Source organism: Sphaeramia orbicularis, chromosome 17, assembly GCF_902148855.1.
Source record: "Sphaeramia orbicularis chromosome 17, fSphaOr1.1, whole genome shotgun sequence".
Classification (NCBI taxonomy): Eukaryota; Metazoa; Chordata; class Actinopteri; order Kurtiformes; family Apogonidae; genus Sphaeramia; species Sphaeramia orbicularis.
The window spans coordinates 16,831,283-16,853,407 of NC_043973.1; the positions used below are offsets into that span (position 1 = coordinate 16,831,283).

At 34.9% G+C, this 22,125-nt stretch overlaps 1 protein-coding gene and 1 long non-coding RNA gene across 3 annotated transcripts in view; both read right to left on the reverse strand.

Annotated features, from left to right (window-relative positions):
- scinlb (scinderin like b) overlaps positions 1–22,125 on the reverse strand; it is a 50,384-nt gene that overhangs the window by 24,726 nt on the left and 3,533 nt on the right. Inside the window, exons 2-6 of one of the 2 annotated variants that reach the window (XM_030160222.1) lie at positions 20,894–21,081; positions 12,797–12,951; positions 4,837–4,869; positions 4,358–4,519; positions 260–409 (exon numbers count right to left, since the gene is read on the reverse strand). In XM_030160222.1, the coding sequence (XP_030016082.1) occupies positions 260–409; positions 4,358–4,519; positions 4,837–4,869; positions 12,797–12,951; positions 20,894–21,074 (681 nt within the window). In that variant the 5' untranslated portion in view covers positions 21,075–21,081. The remainder of the gene's footprint in view (positions 1–259; positions 410–4,357; positions 4,520–4,836; positions 4,870–12,796; positions 12,952–20,893; positions 21,082–22,125) is intronic. The other variant, XM_030160223.1, reaches the window with a different exon arrangement.
- Positions 5,518–6,565, reverse strand: LOC115437107 (uncharacterized). The gene is made up of 2 exons (XR_003937914.1): positions 6,520–6,565; positions 5,518–5,721 (listed from the first exon to the last, which is right to left on the reverse strand). It is a non-coding gene; the product is annotated as an uncharacterized LOC115437107 (long non-coding RNA).

Here is a 22,125-nt window from a genome sequence, read left to right on the forward strand (position 1 = left end):
GTTTTGTTCGTCAGACTCTTTGCTCCACAGATTATACGTGCCTCTCTGCATTTTCCCTCTTCCTTTAAAGGACGGGGTTTCTATGCAGCCTTGGCACAGAGTGGGCACATGAGCAGCATTTGACAAAGGGCAGCATTGTGTCCATAGGTTCCCACGCTGACTCAACCAGCCATGAAATGTGAAAACTATACATTTAGCTCACACGTGATGCTCTCTGAAGTGAACCCTTCTGTGTTTTAGTGCAGAGATTATGTGTTACCTCTATGATTGCTTGTGGCTCTTCTCCTTCCTCCACCCTGTGCAGCTTGGCCCGGCCGTTCCTCTCATTATCTCTGATGTCGATGGCGACTTCAGACGCCTTCAGCTTCTCGAAACGGTTACACTCACTGCCACACCACTGGTAGATGTCCTACAGGAGAGAAAATGGATGAGAATGGATAGTACATGAGTTATACATCATCATTATGACAGACACAGTAATTAGTAGTGATAATGGTGTCAGTTACATTTAACAGTATTATATAAATGGTTTATTTAACCCTTTCATGCATTGTGGTCACTACAGTGGACAGCTATTCTACAGTGTAAGTTAACCTGAACTTTTATAACAGTACCTGCAGAATATCTGCATGAGTGAATATAAAGGCAAGGAAATAAAATGTTATTAATGTTTAACCCAGGGGTGTCAAACCCATTTTAGTTCAGGGGCCACATTAAGCCCAAATTGATCTCAAGTGGGCCGGACCAGTAAAACGGTAGCATAATAACCTGTACAGGGAATAACCGGGAAGCAAAATTTACAATATTTTGAGGCAGGGATTGAAAGACAGTGTATGACCAATTAGTTTATTGAAAGTCATGAGAATTTATTTACCACAAGAAAATTGACATAATAGAAAATGTTTTTATTCTATGTGTCCTCCTTCTTTCTCAATAACTGCCTTCACACGCTTCCTGAAACTTGCGCAAGTGTTCCTCAAATATTCGGGTGACAACTTCTCCCACTTCTTCTTTAATAGTATCTTCCAGACTTTCTCCTAATAGTTTTGCTCATAGTCATTCTCTTCTTTACATTATAAACAGTCTTTATGGACACTCCAGCTATTTTTGAAATCTCCTTTGGTGTGACGAGTGCATTCAGCAAATCACACACTCTTTGACGTTTGCTTTCCTGATTACTCATATGGGCAAAAGTTTCTGAAAAGGTATGGATAATAGTGTTAGGTATGATTATGACATCAATATATGTTTGGTTTCAAAACAACTGACGTAGTGCCTGCGGAGAAAAAAACAACTAAATGTTCATTGTAAATTTTGCTTCCCCACCCTGTAAATAATGACGACTTCAAATTTTTCTTTTTGTTTTAGTGGAATCAAAATTAAATTATGAAAATATGTACATTTACAAACTATCCAAACAAAAATTATGTGAATAACCTGAAAAAAATGAAATTTCTTGAGAAAAATTACGTGCAATTTTAACAATATTACACCTCAACTTACCATTTATACATACATCGTACAGATTGTATCTACAAAGGCGCAAAATATTTAATAACAGGAAGAATAATGTTAAAATTTCACTTTCAAAAGTTCAGGTTTTTCACAGTTTTTGTTAAAGGATAGTCTGTAAATGTTAATATTTTCATAATTTAATGTAAGTTTTTACACTAAAACTAAGAGAAAAATTTATAGTTCATTATTTAAAGGTGTAATGTAATATTATGTTTACACATTAAACTAAGAAAATCATTATTATATATTTATAGTCATTATTTATAGGTTATTATGCTATTATTTTAGTTGAGATCACATTGTTCTGTATGTGGAACTTGAGCTAAAACGAGTTCGACATCCTTGATTGTTAATATCCTCAGTATAATTTTTGCACTTTGCAAATTCACCCCATGGCCCGGGCTGGAACCTTTGGTGGGCCAGTTTTGGCATGTTTGACATCCCTGGTTTGACCCATAAAGACCCAGCGCTTTTTAAAAAATTTTTTTATGGCAGTTCCCAAATGACTTTTTCCTCTCTATTTAACCTTTCTTAAGTATTTATCACCATTTCTTATTATATTATCCTCTATATTTAGCATTTTTTCCATTGTACAGTAGGTATTTTCCTATATTTAATCCGTTGATCATGTTGATGTTCATTCAAGCTCAGAGTAAATTCAATTTAAATCAGAAACAGCAAAAACAGAAAAAAAGTGACTTTTTCAGCAAATTTATCATTAATCAAATGTCTCCATCCACTGTCATTGACCCAACTCCTTGGGTTTTACTGGTGAATCAATGTTGTGGAAGATAACAGTGTTTACACGGTAACTACGGAGCCTCTGAACGTCCAAATGGGTCATATGTGATGACCATGAAAAGATGACAAACTGTATTTTACACCAATTATTTACCTTTTCATGGAGTTAAAAAAATGTCCAGCTGAGTGGACTTTTTTTTTTAACTCCATGAAAAATAGGTTAAAAAAATCTTTAATTGCATTGTTTTTTTCATGCCTAAAGAGGAATAAAAACACTCCAGAAAAAAATATTGACTTAGGTTCTCATAATTCATGCATGAAAGGGTTAAATAGTAATTTCCATTTTTCGGGTTACTTTGAAAATAGATAAATTTTAATGCTGTAGCAGAGGGGAGAGCTATTAAACTGGCATATGTTTAACAATGAGAAATACAGTGAAAACTATGACTATTTTGAGCCTCCTGAGATCAAACAGACCAAGAGCAGATGAGGATATGGTGAAAAAACCTTGATAAAGAGGTTTAGGTTTAGTTTCTATCAGATATTGCATCACAACAAGATCAATTCATAGTCAATTACTGGCAGTATTTAGAATTACTCCAACTCACCATATTGTGATACAGTTTGTTTTAGTTACAGAGACAAAAAATATTCAGTTTCATCATAATTACGAAACAAAAGTCGTGACTATATCCTTTCAGAAAAATATTAATATGTAGAAGGTAGCACTCATTCTGTTTTATTTATTTATTAATCTATTTCTTTTTTGCTGTGCAGGATTCTTTATTTTGCAGACGTCTGGACAGTAAAGCTGATCTCACCAAGGGCATTGTTTTGAGTAGTTCTCATTTGCCAAACAAATAAATGCACATCTCCAACCGAGACAAATTCCCATGTCACTTGACAAGAAAGCCTTTCAGTGCTAGAATTCAACATTTTCACTCTGAAATGAGAAAAGAGCTCTAACATTTCTTTACTTTAAATATTTTTCCTGTCATCAGTGTTGAGTGAAAAAATAATCAAATGGAATAAGTTGATGTGATTATATTTTAATTACTTATTTATTCCATTTTGGGGAGTATCTGTATTATAAAATCCAAGTGGCCTCTGTGTGTGTGTGTCAAGGTTATTATTGTTAACGAAAACTAACGAAATGACGAAAACTAGAATTGTAAAAACATTTTCGCTGACTGAAATAAATAAGAACTATGTTTAAAAGAAAAAATGATAACTAACTGAAACTGTATTGTGTGTTTACAAAACTAACTAAAACGTATAAAAATTATTGACAAAATTTCCTTAATTTTCGTCTTTGTCAATGTCAGATTGATATAAAATCGATTTATTTCCCTCAAGCAATTTTAGCTGCTGGCACCATATGATATTTAATCCATCATTTGTGGTTTCCAGTCATCTTCTGGTCCCCACTCTACCTGGAAACATGGAGACTAAAGTTGGGAGAAAGCAGCAGAGTCCTGTCTGGGATTTATTTGAATTCAACGGTGAAGAAAATAAAAAATAAAAATAAACTAAAACTAAACTAAAACTAAGCATTTAGGAAAAAAAAGAAAACTAATAAAAACTAGCAAACCTGCTCTAAAAACTAATTAAAACTAACTGAATTAGAGAAAAAAAAGTTAAAACTAAACTATCATGAAAAATCCAAAACTATTATAACCTTGGTGTGTGTGTGTGTGTGTGTGTGTGTGTGTGTGCGTGTGTGTGTATGTGTGCGTTTCTGGGGATTCACCCAAAATCCAGAAAGAGCTGACTGCTGCAGTTTGGCATACTTATGTATTTTTGGTCAAAGAAGGGACTAGCGAAAACGGCAAGTTGATAGGACCATTATTTTGGGAGATATTAGTAATTTTGAAATACAATAGTCTTACAATCACGTTGCTGTGGCCTGAACGCTTCAGCAGTGACTGCTGGACAAATGCGGTACAGCATGCACGAATACACAGCAGCATAAAAACTACCACATCTAGAACCTGTGGATCCAAACGTGGGTCAACACGCTAGTAATGAATAATTCTGTAATCTACTCTGTATGGGATGTAGTCAAATAGACGGATACAAACACATTTCAAAACCAGCTCACCTTTCCCAGGTCAATAAGGAAGCAGTCTCCCTTGTTGAAGCTGGCCCAGGTCATGTCTACCTCCGTGGCCCTGATGATCCTCCGACCCTTGACATGAAGCAGCCGCTTCACGTTGGCATCGTTGGTCACCACATGCTTAAATCCTGATGCAACTCCCCCTTTCTGAAACAAAAACAAACAGTTAAAAGAGAACTGATGTGTTTAGACAGTTTGCATTTTCAGACCATTATGGGAAAAAAGAGAATTCTGTCATTCTGAGGACATGTCTTGTTTGTCATGTCATCTCCAGACTTAATAAATCACTATATTACAAGGGATTTGATAAGATTTATATGACAATGGACAAAAGGCTGTAAACTGCAGAAGCAAATAATGAACAATAAACCACAGCACAACACCACTAATAAACCTTATCAAAGGGAAAAATGAAACCAACATGATTCCTGAACAGAGGAGGGATCATGTCTGTTGTGTTATACCTTCAGTGAAGGCTTTTCTCGTAATGTTCCGTCCTCAGTGAAGCCATTAAACAAAACAGGTATTTAAAAGACATGCAAATCAGTCACTGCACATAAGCAAATGGTGCTTTTTCATTAAAACTGGTTTGAAGGGTAAAGACTTCGATAACTAGAGCAGACATCAACCTGTCAGCAGCTCCAAAGAACTTACTACTTACTTTATAGAAATAAAAACCTCTGATTCCCTTTGTGAGCCAAATTTTATTGTTTATATCTTTCTTATTTTATACCTTACAGGAATTTTATGACTAAATAACCACACAGAATATTCACTTTTTTCATAAATGTACCACTTTAATCTTAGAATATCCATGATTTTTTTTCTTTCTTATAATAATTTTATAAATGACCTAATGTGACCCTCACGCACTGTTGTACATGTCAGAGTAGATTACTTTGGATAAATAATACACTGTCACCCATAAAGTTGGAATTATTTTGTTTTCAAACACATTCCTCTTTTTATTCCTATTTATACACATCAATAATCACCTTTGACCAGGTTTAATGATTATATACTGAGTCCCAGTTCCACTAAATTAATCAAGAATAAATCACATTGTCAGAATCATTTTATGAGAAGAGATAAAAAATATTTTAGTCCAATTTTATAGGCAACAGTGTACATATCTTTATTTAAAGTAGATACATTCAAATAAGACACAGACTGAAGCCCTATTTTAAACTTGAACTGAGTTAAACATGTCACCACATGCTATTATATAATGTAAAATTCTTAGGTGTGGAAGGTAATTCCAGTTCATTTAATTCCCTCAGATCATTCCTGTGACAGGAACATTCTGTGATGTGACACCTGGTAACACAGCACATTCCTTTCTCTTGTTTCTATTTGGGTGCTTCTGTGAAACTGGGTTCATTTTGGTACCTGGCACTTTTCCAGCTTTTTAGACCCAATAATAAAGGAGAAATTTAGACATATTCCACCTAGGATGTACCTAATGATGACCTCAGATAAATGCAAAAAAAATATACTCTTGCTTGAGCCATCCCAAAATTAACGAGTTTTTAATAAAATATTGGGGCCAAAAATAGGACCAAAACTGGGACATCAAAAACTACCTTGGTGTAGGTGCATTTTACCTGGACCACATGGCTTGAAATGGTCTTATATGGTGCTATAAATAAAGACACTGTGTTAAATTTGATGATCCTAGTGGTTTTTCTAATCCAAATGTGGGTTTTTCCATGAATCTCAGTCTCATTCCAAGTTTTGTATGTAGCCCATTGTGTCCACTGGTGTTACATACAGAACCTGCCCATTTTAAACACATATAAATCGCAAATAATTTTGCAACGGTGGTTGTTGTGAAACATTCTGCCTTGCATAATTACTTCAGTTCCTAAAATGTACCTGTGAGAGAATAAAGAGATATTAAAATAATAGTAGCACGTAATTTTTGTGTCCTTTTGACCGTGTTACATGCGGATTTTTGTATTAAATATAATGTAAAATAATATAAAAATGTGTTTTATCTGAAAAATAGTTTCTCTTTTATCTCAGTGAGTATTTATTTTTAAAATAGACCCAAAGTGCTTCCAAACTTGCTTCATAACATTAATCTATATCTGGTTTGAATTTTTAGCCCCATGTCCTGTTTTTAGGGACCAGTTTCATAGAAGCACCCATATCTGCAATAGTTTAACCCCTTACTGCCCAAATTTATTTTCAGTGACATATTAAATATATATATGGGTCAAGTCACGTGGTTATGTAGGGAGTGCCCGACTACATTTTATACTGTAATTCAAAAAGTATTTAAGATAGAGACATGAATAATACATCATTTTAAAGGTATTAACTAGTACTTGAAGCTCATAAAAAGAAACAAAAGCTATAGTGCTATCTTTTGCCATAAAAATTTGAAAAACTGCATGGTTATGTAGGGAACAAAAATTAACATCTAAATTTTCCTTTTTTTCTAAACGTTTTAAAAATGCGGTTGCAAGTGTCTCCTAACTATGAAAATTTGCTGAGATGTTCTTTAAGGTGTCTATTTTGATAGACTATGGATGCATTTTTTATTTTTTAAAATAAAACTTTTGGCAAGAGTTTTGAAGAATGGAATGGTTATGTAGGGAATTAAGAATTTCGGTTAGGTGTTGTTGTAAAGCAGATGCAACATTAATTGGACTGATTGTTGTTGAATACACTGGTCTACGATTTTTTAGAAATGATTTGCTTCAGAGATTAAATGTACTAAATGTTACGTATTTTAATAAGATTAATTGGAAAATAAATGACAAAAGTGCCGGTTTGCTGATGTTTTCAAGGTATATGATTAAGTGTTATTACACATATATATTGGTTTATGTGCATTTATATAATAGTTTTATAAATCTTCCACTAAATAGAACTTGTAAAGTGAATGTATTCTAATGTGCAGACAGTGTTTTGAAGTAGATCTTGTAGCTCTGAGACAAATATTCCTTTTGAGTCAAACCCATTCTCTCGTTAATTCTTGAATTTCACATTTTGACCCAAGGCTGTATCTTGGAAAGTTCAGCCAACCAGCATTTTTGACTTGATTTTTCTTTATCAGTGACTCTCATGTGGTAAAATTTCATTACTTTTATTCTGGAAGCATTTTCCTTGCATACCAGTGATATAGCACATATAATAGTTATGATGTAAATGGATGACATTAGGAATATTTGGCATTATAGTAACTAGCGGCATTGTGCCCGTGGTGCCATTGTACAGTAGCATGAGAGGCTAAAATCGCCCAGCATAAATCACAACATTTGAATATGGACATAAAATTGTGCCTAGTAGATAGTCAGGTAATGTTTCTATTCATTTGGTGAGTTTGGCAGCGACCAGGCCTGTGAAGGCTGAGGAAAATCCATACAAACGCCCTCCTGTGCTGCAACATCGATCGGACGGACACAGAACGTGCATTATATAGTAGGATTCAACACATTTTCCAGTCTCTAGTATGTAGATTAATTTAGTGATTTATTGATGCTGCTATTGATCAGGTCCTCCGGTCAACAATCCAAACAAAACAAAAATAACCCAAAAATCTCTACAATGTCATGAAATTAACCTGTTCAACCCTGACCATATTTTCAGGGGAAAAACGCCTAAAAAGACATACCCAAAGTAAATGAAGAATTACTTCACAATAATAAGGTTCATATGGATGTTCTTGGTGTCTATGGACATTTAGAGACCTGACAGAATCTATTCCCATCGTCTAAAATATTGTATATATTACTATGCCTGAGTAAACTGGAACAAACTAAAACAGAAATTAGAATTTTTTATCCTCGCCTGTTTTGTTTTCGGCTGGATTGACGATGATTTGCGTAAATTAATTGTTCGTGTCGGAGATTTTTAATAGCGTATATTTCACCCACACAAAGATTAAAAATCATGTTTGAACATTAAAGTTTGCACTAAAATACACTTTTGATGTACTTTTATTAACATTAGGGTCTAAACTTTGAGCAAAACTTGAAAAAGCATCCATTGTCCTGATTTATTATATTTTTATAGTAGATGAATATTAATATAATTTTTTAGGCCCGTGGGCAGGCCGATAGGGCAAAAGGGGTTTTTAACCCTTTCATGCATAAGTCACTCCAGTGGACAGTTCTTCTCCAGCTGTTCTCTTGTATATTAATGGGTTTAGTTGTTTTTAGTTCCATATCAGCCAACACAGTGGACACTTACGCATCATCTCATATCCTGACATTCATACCATTACTATAACTTTGCTGTTCTTGATAAACCTGATCTGCACTAACATGTTTGAGTGTAAATCAATTGTTATTTGTTAGACAAGAAGGTTTTTTTTTTGCACATTATCTTGATGAAGTGAGAAATTAATAGCATTAGAATATGTTAAAATGTGAGACGACATCAGATTAGCAGCATGCAACATGTTTTTATTTCATTGTTTTCATATCCCTCTCTGATATTGGGTTTTAAACACGTTTCTTTCCTTCAAAAATTAAATGCATGGATATTTTTGTAACTCCACAGAAAAAAAAACTCGATCGCATCGTTTTTTTCATGCCTAAGGAGGAATAAAAACACTGAAGAAAAAAATCTTGACTAAGGTTCTCACAATTAATGCATGAAAGGGTTAATAAAACTTACTGAAACAGTGCTTTGAAACTGATCATCAGGGGTCATAGGTAACCAGGAAACATACGTAGATTCAGAGTGTTGAGCGACTCCTCATTACAAAACAGTGGAATATTAAGAAAAAATCGCAACCACAGTCTACAAGGGCATAACAACTTGAATCACACTGCAAATATAAATGTAGTTAGATGAAGTTCCAGCAAACTTCTGCAAAACCATACTTGAACCAACAGATGTAATTTCCCTACTCCACAAAACTGCCTGTCAGTTTGTTTTAGTTTTGACAACTAAAAGAAAGGGGACTTCCTGGATCTTGAATCGTACAGTCACTGTTCAGTATTAACCACAAAGGAACACAAGCATCTGGAGGAGTGACTGAAAAACTCAAACCACACTCATGCCGTTCATCTCCAGAGAGACAGTAAAACTTTCCATGGCAACAATGCAGACCTTGTTTATTCCAGTAGAAGGACCGTTTCTGTGGACTCACCAAAACTATGAAGACCTAATGAGGTTTAGATTTAATGTCTCTCTCTTTTCTGGGGAACATTGTGTAAGCGTGTCTCTGCACATGTGTTTCCATCCGCCAACTTTGCACAGCAGTAAACAACTTTTGGGGCTAATTACATCCAGCTAAAGCCAGGAGAGGCTTTGGATGGTTTTCATGGCAATGGGAAACAGATGGCTGGTAAAACAGTGGCCTCGCCTGTGTGTGTCTCTCTCTCTCTCTCTCTCCCTAAAAATGTCCTTCATTGAACAGGCAGGTTACCATGGTTACGGTCCGAGGCAGACGGTCGGACACACCCTTCGATGTAAATAGCACGGAGGAGAACGCTGCGTTTCCTCTGAACTTCAGACTCATTAAGTGCATGACAAAGTTCAGTGAAAGCTGACAATCATTAAGCCCTGCAGTTAAATTGAGGTCAAACAGAGTCATTAATCAGTTTCATATGGGACAGGGTTTGCAGCTATTTCTGCTGTAAAGTCAGTCAGAGTCAGGGCTGCTGAGGTAAAGTCAGTATCATGGAAATGTACTAGTATTATAAAGGTTTTGTATTTGAAAAAACAGGATCATTCATATTTACGAGCCAAATCGTCTGGTGGAAACCATCTCAGATTTTTCAAGTTATGAAGAAAAATTCTGCAGTTTGTTCAGATTATCACCAAGTCACGCCCTAAGATTTATGCACTTATGGCAGCAGCAACTTGAAGCCTTTTTATTTCTAATTTGCATGGCATGATAACAGCAATCATGAGACATATGTAGATAGAAAATGACATCTGTGATCTGTAAATGAAATCATGAAATCAGGTATTTTTCTTTGATTCATCCATTTACTTACAATTACTGTATAATATGCACTGTAAAAAATGACTGTAGAATTAACACCAAAAAAGTTGTAAAATTGCAACATAAAAAAACTGTAAGTGACAATACAATGCAAAGTTGTTTATTTGAAAAGATTTTTGTGTTAACGATTAAATCAAATATAGCTGTAGTTTTTACAGGAAGAGTATGTGAACAAAACCAGGTTTGTATGTAGAAATTATGTATTTGTATTGTTTTTAGAAAATAAAACTGTAAATTGAAAAACAATGTGGTGCCGTTTAAATTGCAAAACCATAATGTTGAAATAACGGCCTATTTGCCTTTTTTTTTTTTTTTTTAATAAAAAACTTATTACAAAAGTAAACATTTAACAACATAACATTTTAAATTTGTAAATTAATGGGTTGGTAGAGTTGGCAGAGTGGCTCGTCCAATAACCAAAGGGCTGGTAGTTTGAATCCTGGCTCTGACTGTCCATATGTCCAAGTGTCCATGGAAGACACTGAACCCTGAATTGTTCCCAGTTGGACCTGGTGGATTTGGAAAGTGCTTTGGACACCATGAAGGTGGAGAAAATGAGCTAAATAAGTGCAGTCCATTTACCATTTAAATCCAATGTTAAATCTACATGTTACTCCGTTAATATGTTTATATTTGGATGTGTTTTTTAGAGTATTGTTCTGGTAACCACAGCTGCCAGTTTTTTTCTGTGAAAACAACAGGATTTTTTTTACAGTGTGTAAAAGGCTATTATTTTGAAGTGTGCCTATAGCCCTCCTTTCTGCTGCCACGGGAAGTGGTAACAACACCATTCGAAAGAACTGTATGCGTGTGAGTGCACAAATTCTGAGTATCTGAGTAGTTGATGTTTAGTTTTATGTGTCGCCTGGATACATCAGAGAACCACATTATAGAAGCTCTAGTTAGCCCCCTAAAAAGCTGTTATCGTTTCAACTCTAAACTGAGACGGCATTGGTGTAATAGTTTGTATATTTTATGATGTGCTTAATTTTTAATCTCCTTTTTATTCTTTTTATTCTTTTTTATCCTTTTTATTCTATTTATTCTGTATGTTGTGTGCTTGTGGTTTATGGACCTGTGTCTGCAATAAAGTTTTATTATTATTATCAGAATAAAGCACCACCGCCTTAAAGAAACACCAGTCCTCCTACCCTCTTGTGTCCTGACCGATGCACCATCTTGGATGCTCTTACAACCTTAAAAGAATCAGCCTTAGAGCCCTCCTCCCTTACACTCCCAGACTTATTATTTATTACTTTCCTCATCTTGCACTCATCAAAATTAGCAACAGTGTAATATAAATATTATCCCACCATCCCAGTCCCACTCAGAATCCCACTCTTTAATATCTCCTTGAACCACCTTTAGTTTTAATTAAACCTGAATCATTTCAATACACTTATGCAATGTCACAGCATGTAATTTTAGCATCTTTCAACTGAACTAACCCAAGTTTATAACACTGCTCCCACAGGCTTGTACTGTAAGCACTAGGCATGATGGGTAATCACTTCATTCATTACTCTGGAAATGAGTTGATGTGGACTCATCAGATCACATGACCTTTTCCATTGAAACAACAGTCCAAACTGATGGTTATTTAAGAAACGAGAATCTACTCACTGCATCAGTTCCAGTTAAAAACGTACTGATGTCTGAAGTAGTTATCTAATAGAAGGATCTTACTACGGTGGCCCAGAGGTGCAACAGCCCAAAAAATTATCCACAAGCCCAAAAAATTATCCACTTCAAGAAAAAAGAAAGAGAACAGCCCCAGAAAATATCCACTATAAGAAAAAAAGTGAAAAGCCCAAAAAATTATCCACTATTTTTTAAATAACTTTATTTTTAGTGCATCGACCTCCACTTCCGGTGGGTTACTTCATTAGCATTAGCCACATTAGCTGAAGGCCTTAAAATTTTCAGCCTATGCTTCTATTTTTTGTGGTGGCCTTAATTTTAAAGCAAGAGACCTTTTGGGTAAACAGCACCCCCCTAATTGAAAAGGTGGATGATGTTTTTTTTGTCTTATGGTGGATAATTTTTTGGGCTGTTCTCTTTTTTTTTCTTATAGTGGATAATTATTTGGGTTGTTCTCTTTTTTTGTTATAGTGGATAATTTTTTGGGCTGTTCTCTTTTTTTTTCTTATAGTGGATAATTTTTTGGGCTGTTCTCTTTTTTTGTTATAGTGGATAATTTTTTGGGCTGTTCTCTTTTTTTTGTTATAGTGGATAATTTTTTGGGCTGTTGCACCCCAGGGCCACTGCATCTTACCTATGTGTTTAGTATAATTAAGTGGGAACATGTTTTGGTTAGGCTGTGTATTCTTCATGTTCTCTGTTCTATTTTCTATATCAGTGGATCTCTGCATGCTAACCTTGTGACCTCTGAGAAGGCAGTCACAGATCTTTTCAGTCAGATATTGATATAAACCTCACTGTGCTGCAAATCTCACCTTGTACTTGATTCCTGACTTGAAGTAGCCCATAAACGTGTTGGATTCGAAGTTCTGCACCTCTCTGAACTGCACCGGCCCACCGCCCAGGAAGTCATCCAGCTGTGTGGCAAAGATGGCCGCCGCTCCACTCTCATCCTGCGAACACTCCTCTCCTACAACAAGAAAGCGACTGAGGTGATCAGATTGTTTTTCCTAAAGGATAAGTGACTGTTTGCAAAGACATTACAACCCTGGTTTATAGGAGACAAGCTGAATCTGTATAAAACTTCAACTTTTCAAATAAGAATACCACCATTACTACCAAACACAAAACAAAAGTCTTCTTCATAACTAACCAGGTCAACAAAATAATGGGTTTGCTCCAAATATCCCTATTAGGAGTCCTCATCTGCTCCACAAATCCTTTCAGTTACGACATTAAAAGTGCCACTGACCCAGAAAAAACCCCAATTCATCCTCTCAGTGAACATCACCCTGAACAGATAAAAATATTCCCTGCATATTAACATCACTTTTAGTTTTAACAGTTTGTACTTCACTTATTAATGTGTATATGCGCATGCGTTAACCTGCACCATGTGTAACTCCTGCCACTGAGTGTGTCTCAATCAAAACAAAATCAGAAGATGCAGTTTGATGAAATGGTGTGTGATCATTCAGAGATGAGTGTGTCAGAGTGAGTGGACTAAAGTGAGGACAAATGTGAAGTCTAGATGGATTTGGGTTGTGGGTGTGAAATGATACAATAGACTTGATGATGAATTTTAAGTTGTTCACTTCTTACACAAAGTATAAAAAAGGACTTAAATCATTTAGGAATATTGAATTGAGATGGTAGATGTGTTTTTGTTGTTGAATTTTTTGTTATGGTGTGAATGGTCAATACTGTACATATTTTATTTAACGTAAGCAGTGGATCAGGTGAAAAGGATAGGCAAAAAATAAGCTTTTACTTCTAGCCCAGGGGTGTCAAACTCATTTTAGTTCAGGGGCCACATTAAGGCCAAATTGATCTCAAGTGGGCCGGACCAGTAAAACAGTAGCATAATAACCTGTAAATAATGACAACTCCAAATTTTTCTTTTTGTTTTACTGCAATCAAAATTAAATTATGAAGATATGTACATTTACAAACTATCCAAACAAAATGGTGTGAATAACCTGAAAAAAATGAAATTTCTTGACAAAAATAAGTGCAATTTTAACAATATTACACCTCAAAATTTCACTTTCAAAAGTTCAGGTTTTTCACATTTTATCATTAAAGGACAGTTTGTAAATATTCATATTTTCATAATTTAATGTATGTTTTGACACTAAAACTAAGAGAAAAATTTGGAGTTCATTATTTATAGGTGTAATGTAATATTATGCTTTTCACATTAAACTAAGAACATTTGGAGTCATTATTTATTGGTTATTATAACATTATTATAGTTGAGATCACATTGTTCTGTATGTGGAACCTCCACTAAAATGAGTTTGGCATCCTTGATTGTTAATATCTTAAGTGCAATTTTTGCATTTCACAAATTCATCCCAGGGGCCGGATTGAAACCTTTGGATGTGGCCCAGATTTGGCCTCCGGGCCACATGTTTGACACCTGTGTTCTAGCCTATTCCTTTTTCAGTGTTTATGCTTATTATAATTATTGCACTAAGTGCAATGATTAATGTACAAACCAAAAATAAATAAATAAATGAATAAACAAATAAATTTTAAAAAAAAAAAAATAAATAATATATATATATATTTTTTTAGTTCAGTTTATTTTGAATATGCAGCAAGACAAAGTAATCTTACTTAGTCCTTAGAAATAAAACAGGTAGTAAGAAGTCATGGAAAAAAACAAAAACAAAACGCAACAGTCATACATATACATGACTTCGTTTGTACATTCAAAAAGGAGTGGGAGGAAGTCTAACTTATTTAATCCCACCACTTCTCCACACAACAGTCGATCCTGTAGCTTCCTTTCAGCATAATATAAGAAAAGTCAAGTCTCTTCGATCTTTTGTATGTAATTAACCTCACTTATCATCGACTAATTCATTTATTCATTCATCATGGGAGTTGTTTTTGCCCCCACTGCTGATGAAAAATGATGTGATTCAGCTAGAAATTACAATTGCAGATGATCATAATGTATTAAAAAGTTTCATTCACATTTGTTTAAGTTGTCTATACTCTCATTATGTCATTTAATTCTGATAAAATAGTCACAAATGTTACAGGCAACATGAAGTGAAATATTGATATAATGTAAGTACACAAGGGTTTTGATATTTTGACATGGAAATATTCTATGTTATAATGTACAAATAAAAAAATTACATTTAAATGTTTCATGTGGAAGATCCTCATGTGCTTACTTGAGGAATTTTTAAGAGGTAATGCAGTCTTCAGGTGATGTCACAGTTTTATGACACCTTCCATTTTAACAAAAGAGACGATTTTCAACTACATTTCCTACAATAACTACATTATTCCTTATTTATTATTCATAATAGACTTACATATTCATAAAAAATACTTATTGTCAATGCAACTCTTGCAGCTGTCCACTCCTGCTGACTTTTTTTTTTTTTTTTTTTTTTTTACATCTTAATCACATGATATATAGAAAAAGTGATTCCCATTACTCAGGAATCCCACAGAAATCTATCTATCCATCTCATTTAGTTACTTCAAAGCAGTGCTATGATGTTTTTCTCTACAGATGAGTACAGTTACATTACATTAGCAGAGTAAATTGCAGTCCTCAAAGCTCAGCAGCGACCTTAAAGGACCTCTGAGTGAATCACATGGACCGCATCTAGAGCCCAGATCCTCTGCATCCTGCTATTACTGTCTGATGGCACACAGTGTGGATAAAACTACTCCCCAGTGTTACATGACTCACATCCACAGACACACAGATGCATTATGGCTGCACTGACAGAAGAAAAACTAAAAGGTCCATGTGTCTGTTTTCACTGGAGGGTGTTTGGCAGAGATCGACACAAACATGCAGAGGCGAGCGTCTGTCTCTGGTGGCACACAGACGTATTCCACATGGGACACGATCTGCAGTTTAATCTTAGAGTCAGTTTTATTATGTATCTGGATACTGACTTTCCTCAGACCCGCCCATTTTTCCCAGGATTCTCTACCCCTCCCTCCCGTTGTTGCCACATTTAAATATTTTCCCATGAATCCCTCCATATTTTTAGCCGTTACAGAAAAGTATAAATGGAGTTGCATTGATGGTAGGAATGACGATCAGGTCTATTTGATCTGTTTGTAGTTAGACACATTAGATCACAGGTGTCAAACATGCGGCCTGGGGGCCAAATCCGGCCCGCCAAAGGGTCCAGTCCGGCCCTTGGGATGAATTTGTGAAATGCAAAAATTACACTAAGATATTAACAATCCTTTTAGTTCAGGTTCCACATTCAGACCAATTCAATCTCAAGAAGGCAGGACCAGTAAAATACTATCATAATAACATATAAATAATGACAACTCCAAATTTTTCTCTTTGTAAATGTAAATATTTTCATGTATTTTCACTAAAACAAAGATTAATTTAGCAAAAAATGTAAATAACCTGAACAAATATAAACAAAATGATATGTCTTCAGTGAAGTAAGTCCAATTTTAACAATATTCTGCCTGTTACTAAAAGTTTTGTGTATTTGTAGATCCACTGTGATCTGTAAGTTCTAATGTACATGTGTAAATGATAAACTGAGGCAGTATATTGTCAAAATTACACTAATTTTTTCAGTTTGTTCATGTTATTCACATCTTTTGAAAGGATAGTTTGTAGATGTAAACCTTTTCATAATGTAAATTTACTTTTTTCACTCTAAAACATAGAGAAAAGTTTGGAGTTGACATTATTTCTACATTATTATGTTATTATTTTACTGGTTCGGCCCACTGCAGATCAAATTTTGTTGAATGTGGCCCCTGAACTAAAATGAGTTTGACACCCCTGCATTAGATTTTAAAATGCTGCTAATGCTATATAAATCGATGCATCTCTAATATGCTCAAAGAATATAAATAGAGTTGCAGAATCAGCCAGAAGAATAGAAACTAAAAATGGAGAAGCAGAATTTAGCTGTTTTCCCACAAACACCCAGGCGAGTTTAGTTATGAACCAATTGCAGACATTTTTAAATTCAGGTAAAAAAAAATGAACATGAGCTAAAACTCCAGGTCATTGTGGAGCACAGTCCTTTCTTGAAATTATATTTGTTTTTTACAAATTATATTACAATATATTTGCACAAATATGTCACCACATAGGAGGTTTTTCATTCTGGAATGTAAAAGTTTTGCCTTTTTTACATTAAATAATTGCCTTAATGGAAACAGCATGATGCAACAGGTTTTTAGACACATTTTTTATTGTTTTTTTTTTTTTAATTATTATTTTTACGGAATGTACGCTGTCCAGAGCATGTTAGGTTTCATTGTCTAACTATAAAGCATTTGTGGACAGTGGCAGCACCTGTGAGATGAGTTATGTTTCACTTCATTTTAGTATTAAAAGTAGTTCAGGTTTCTTGTCATTGCTTGTTCTGCAACTTCCTAAACTGAGTCTATACGACGAGCAGACTGCACGGAGGGGGAAGTCGAAGAGGAATTCCTCAAACCAGTAAGACTTTAAAGTGTTCGTCCAACAGTAACAAATGTGTCAGCGCTGACATCAGCTGTCTGTTATGTATCGACACGACACGTAAGACCCACGGCTGATCGGCAGCCACATGAGGAAGTACTGTCTCTGTCTGTCTGGGCTTGTGTCTGCAAACACACTGTTCAAAGTAAGATATTTACCTTCGCAAAGGAACGGCGGGTGTGTCTGTTTGTTTGTTTGTTCGTTAGCAAGATAACTCAAAAAGTTATGGATGGATTTGGATGAAATTTTCTGGAAATCTTGATACTGGCACAAGGAGCAAATTATGAAATTTTGGTGGTGATGGGGGGGGGGCTGATCTGCCTTGGTGGAGGTCTGCGCTCTCCGAGTGCTTTTCTAGTTTATAATGTGTGTGAACTGTCAGTATTTTATGTTACTAAATTCAATACTGTGTCATTACTATTTAAAAACAACCATCAAAACATCACAAATCACATGTCATATATACATTCAGATACATCAGAAACTCACTGTCCATCGAAATGTCAAATATGTATCTAAATGCAATAGGGATGTAACGATATGAAAATTTCATATCATGGTTATTGTGACCAACATTATCACGGTTATCATTATTATCGCGGTATTGTTGAAATTGTGTTCAAAATGTTCAAAAAGTACTGATACACACACTGAAATAATTTAACCAAGTTGTATTTTGAAAAAAAAAAACAAAAAAACAAATAAAATAATTGGCACAATGTACCTTCTGTTGCAGAAACATTCAAATATTAACCCTTAGTGGTCTGAGCCTATTTTGTCAGTTTTTCAGTACTTTTGATTTTGCCTTTATATACTATATAAACAAATGTTTACTATACCCATGTTTGGTATCTGTTTTTTCAGCACGACTTCATTTATATCATCTGCCTATTATTTTTTTCACTTTAACCTACTATATTAAAATAGAAGGCCAGAAAACACAAAAAAATTTATAAAATCCGATTTGAAAAATGTATAGAATTTATTGCATAAACACACAAAGATGCTTAATGAATGTTTTCAAAGACTTTAAAAGTGAATATTGGTTCCAAATATTAGGTATACACAATTGAAATTGTAATAAATTAAAACTATACTCAAATATTTGACATAAAAGCAGATCTTTACATGGGTGTTTTCTCCGGAAAAGTGTGGTAATCAAACACAGTTATCATGATAATTAGAATTTAAACGGTAATACTAACCATCTGCGATTTTACCGCAGTTTATTATTATACTGGTAATCATTACATCCCTAAAATGCAATGATAGTTCCACCTTTTCTTTACTGTATGAGCAGTTGGTCACAGGCTTGTAAATCTGCCCTAAGGCTTTTAGAGTCATTATGTAAATATTCTCTCAAGATTCATGACAAGAAAAGACGAGTGTTCCATCACTACCCAATTTGGTCAAAATATACTGTAACATCTAAAGCTTTGAAAGTGTAATCATGTATACAGATGTGTGTCTCTTGTTTAAGGTTATCCATAATTCTGCTGCTCCTCCCTTAAAATGGTTTATCTCTTTGACTTCTGGAAAAACATCTCAAACTACCTGGTTAACAGCACGCAGTGAGTGCAGGATTCCGAGGCACAAAACAACATTTGCAAATTCAGTGTTTTCATGTGTGGCCATGCGACAGTGGAACACATTACCAACAGAGCTACTAACAATTACAAACTATCACACATTCGCCCGCACGGTGAAAAAACAGCTACTCTCAAACCAAACCTGTAGCCACAATGTAATGTCAACATGCTTAGAGTGTGTGTGTGTGTGTGTGTGTGACGGACTGCACTGGGACCAATAAGACTGAATGATTGGATGTGAATATTTTTTTTTATATAGATGGAGCTATATATTTAACATATATCCTTAGTGTCCAGCCAGGGTCAAAGTGCAAAATATATTTATCTCTACTGTTTCTTGGTTGGTGACATGCTTGTTTTTATTCTGTATATATATTTACACTTTTCTTTCTTCTAAACTGTTTTGCACTACGCACCACTAGAGGGTTGTCTCTTTTAATTTCGTTGCACATATGTATAATGGCAATAAAGGCATTCTATTCTATTCTATTCTATTCTATTCTACGATAAAAATGCATATTATACTGCTCTTTGTATGTTTTAGTTTTTTTTTACCTTCACTAGGAGGTATTGTGATCACTTTGTGTGTTTGTTTATTTGTTTGTTCGTTTGTTAGCGACTTTACGGGAAAACTATTACAACCATCTTTACTAAATTTTACCCACAGATAGGCCTAGGCCCTGGGATGAACCCACTAAATTTTGGGCCAAGTAGGCCAAAGTTCAAGGTCAAATCAAGGTCACAAAATCTCAAATTTTCCTATCTCTCATCATTGAGCAATTTTCGAAAATTCATAAAAAATTCAAAACGACTCCGATTAGCCTCCAATTTGATCCACCCGTAGCTTATAACAATATCTTGTATCTGGCACAACATTGTCCACATCCACTGTGGAATGTGGACTCTGTGGACATTTCAATTTAACACTGAAAATCCCATTTATGACACATTTTTCATTATAACTCAACAAATACTGATTGGAATTTAATCTAATTTGATATACACATGACTGGTACCAAGCTTCAACTTTTTCTGCTGTATGGAACAACCTTGAAACTGTTTAATTTAAAAAGAAATAGTTGATCCACACATGCACACCATTCAGGGTGCTTGGTGGAGGTTTGCGTTCTCTGAACACTTGTTAATGTCTGTTTTTTCAATAACATCAGCCTGCCCAGGGCCTACAGGTGGAAATTAGCACTAGTGCGACAACCTGGAACACTACAGCTCTCCTGCTTAAGGTTAATGTATACTGCGCATTGTCCCTGTCTAAATAAAACAATAAAATACAAAATACATAAACAAAAACAATAATGAATGTTAATGTGTTGGTCTAAAAATCCTCATGACTAAGTCAGTTTTTTCTGGCTTTAATCATCTGTTTAAAAATACCCAAATAAAACCTAAAGGACATAAGATGTTACTGACTCTCCTATGGTGCTCTGGTGCCTTTGAAAGTTTTTTCTGCCTTCCTCATAAATTTGCATAGTTGGGGTTCACCAACATGCTCTGACAACACCCATCTAACAGAAAACAGCTCATAATTATTTTTAACTACCTCCATTTTGTCTTGCAACAGAGCTCAGAACAGGTGAGACCGCTGACTCTTACGCTATTTCCATCACCACCTCAGCGTCTTTCAGTCTTTTTTATTATTTACCTAAACCTGTAAGTGCATTTCTACATGTACCAGCCCTATGTTGCTTTTAATTCCACTCCACGCTGTTGAGTCCTTATTACATAAAATATGTTAATTCATATAAAAGTACACGATGTTCCTGGTAAATTATCAGCTGTCTGACATGTTTCTGTGGACTCTATAGTCGTCGTCCTACCTAGCCACATGTGAATGCAGTATGAGGGGGCGGAGGTTGTGTACAGTAGCAGGTAGGCGTCCCCGGTGTAGAAGTTGCCATGCAGGGCCTTAGGAACTGGCTTCAGGTCCATGTTCTCGATACGCCACACCTGAAGGCCGGGCTGTTTCCCCGCTTCTGCAAACTCCTTGTGGGAAACCATGATGAGTCTGAGAGAGACAAAGAGATGTTAGAATGAGATGGAAACAGACGTGGACAGATGGGGATGATTTAAATGTTTTTGCGTTAGTATTTGCAAGGGATGCAAAACTTTGCAGCAACTGAAAACCTGTGAAAACCCAGAATAGATGCAGGAAACAAAGCAATGTCAGGAGGTTATTTTTAAATATGAGCATCATGATGTTCTTCCTGAAGAAGACGTGACTGTGTAGGTTCAAACCACAGTACTTATAAATACATATGGCACACTGACAAAAGACATTATGCTACACACAAGCACTAGTCAACCAGACAAACTAGTTCACAAACCAGTTTTGTTTGCACTGTCACACCTGTTAAAGTACATTAAAGTGAGGTATCCTTTACGCAGCTTTAAGTATGTTTCTCAGCCCTCTAAAAAAGTTTTTGTTTTGTCCAAAGGTAAACTTAAGAATGTGATGTTGCTTTACTGGTTTAGAAAACTATCAACAACCCAACTGCAATTAAGGAGAATTATCACTGCAAGTCTGAAGAAACATGCTCTAAAGTTGCTTAGACTAAACCGTTTTCTATAGTTAAAGCTCAAAATGTTTAGAAAATATAACAAAAAGGTGAAAAATGTCCATCCAAGTTGATCTGCATCTCAAATGTCCTCAAATGTCTTGTTTGGCCCAAAAGACATTTAGTTCACTTTCATAGAAGGGCAAAGAAAATGGAAAAGATTCACATTAAAGCATCTGGAATCAGAGAATTTTTGCTCAGTTTCTTTAACCATTTCATGCATAAATTACGAGAACCTTAGTCGGAATTTTTTTTCCTGAGTGTTTTTATTCTTCTTTAGGCATGAAAAAACAGTGCAATTGATTTTTTTTATTGAACCTATTTTTTATGAAGGTAAATTTGTTTCTTTATTGCTCTAACCATAAAAAATCTTTTCAATCCCAAAAAAATTTGTGATAAAAAAAAAATCTTTTCAATCAAAGAAAAAAAAAGTGTTGAATGCAAAAAAAAAATATTTAAGATAAAAAAAAAATTTGCATTTGAACACTTATTTC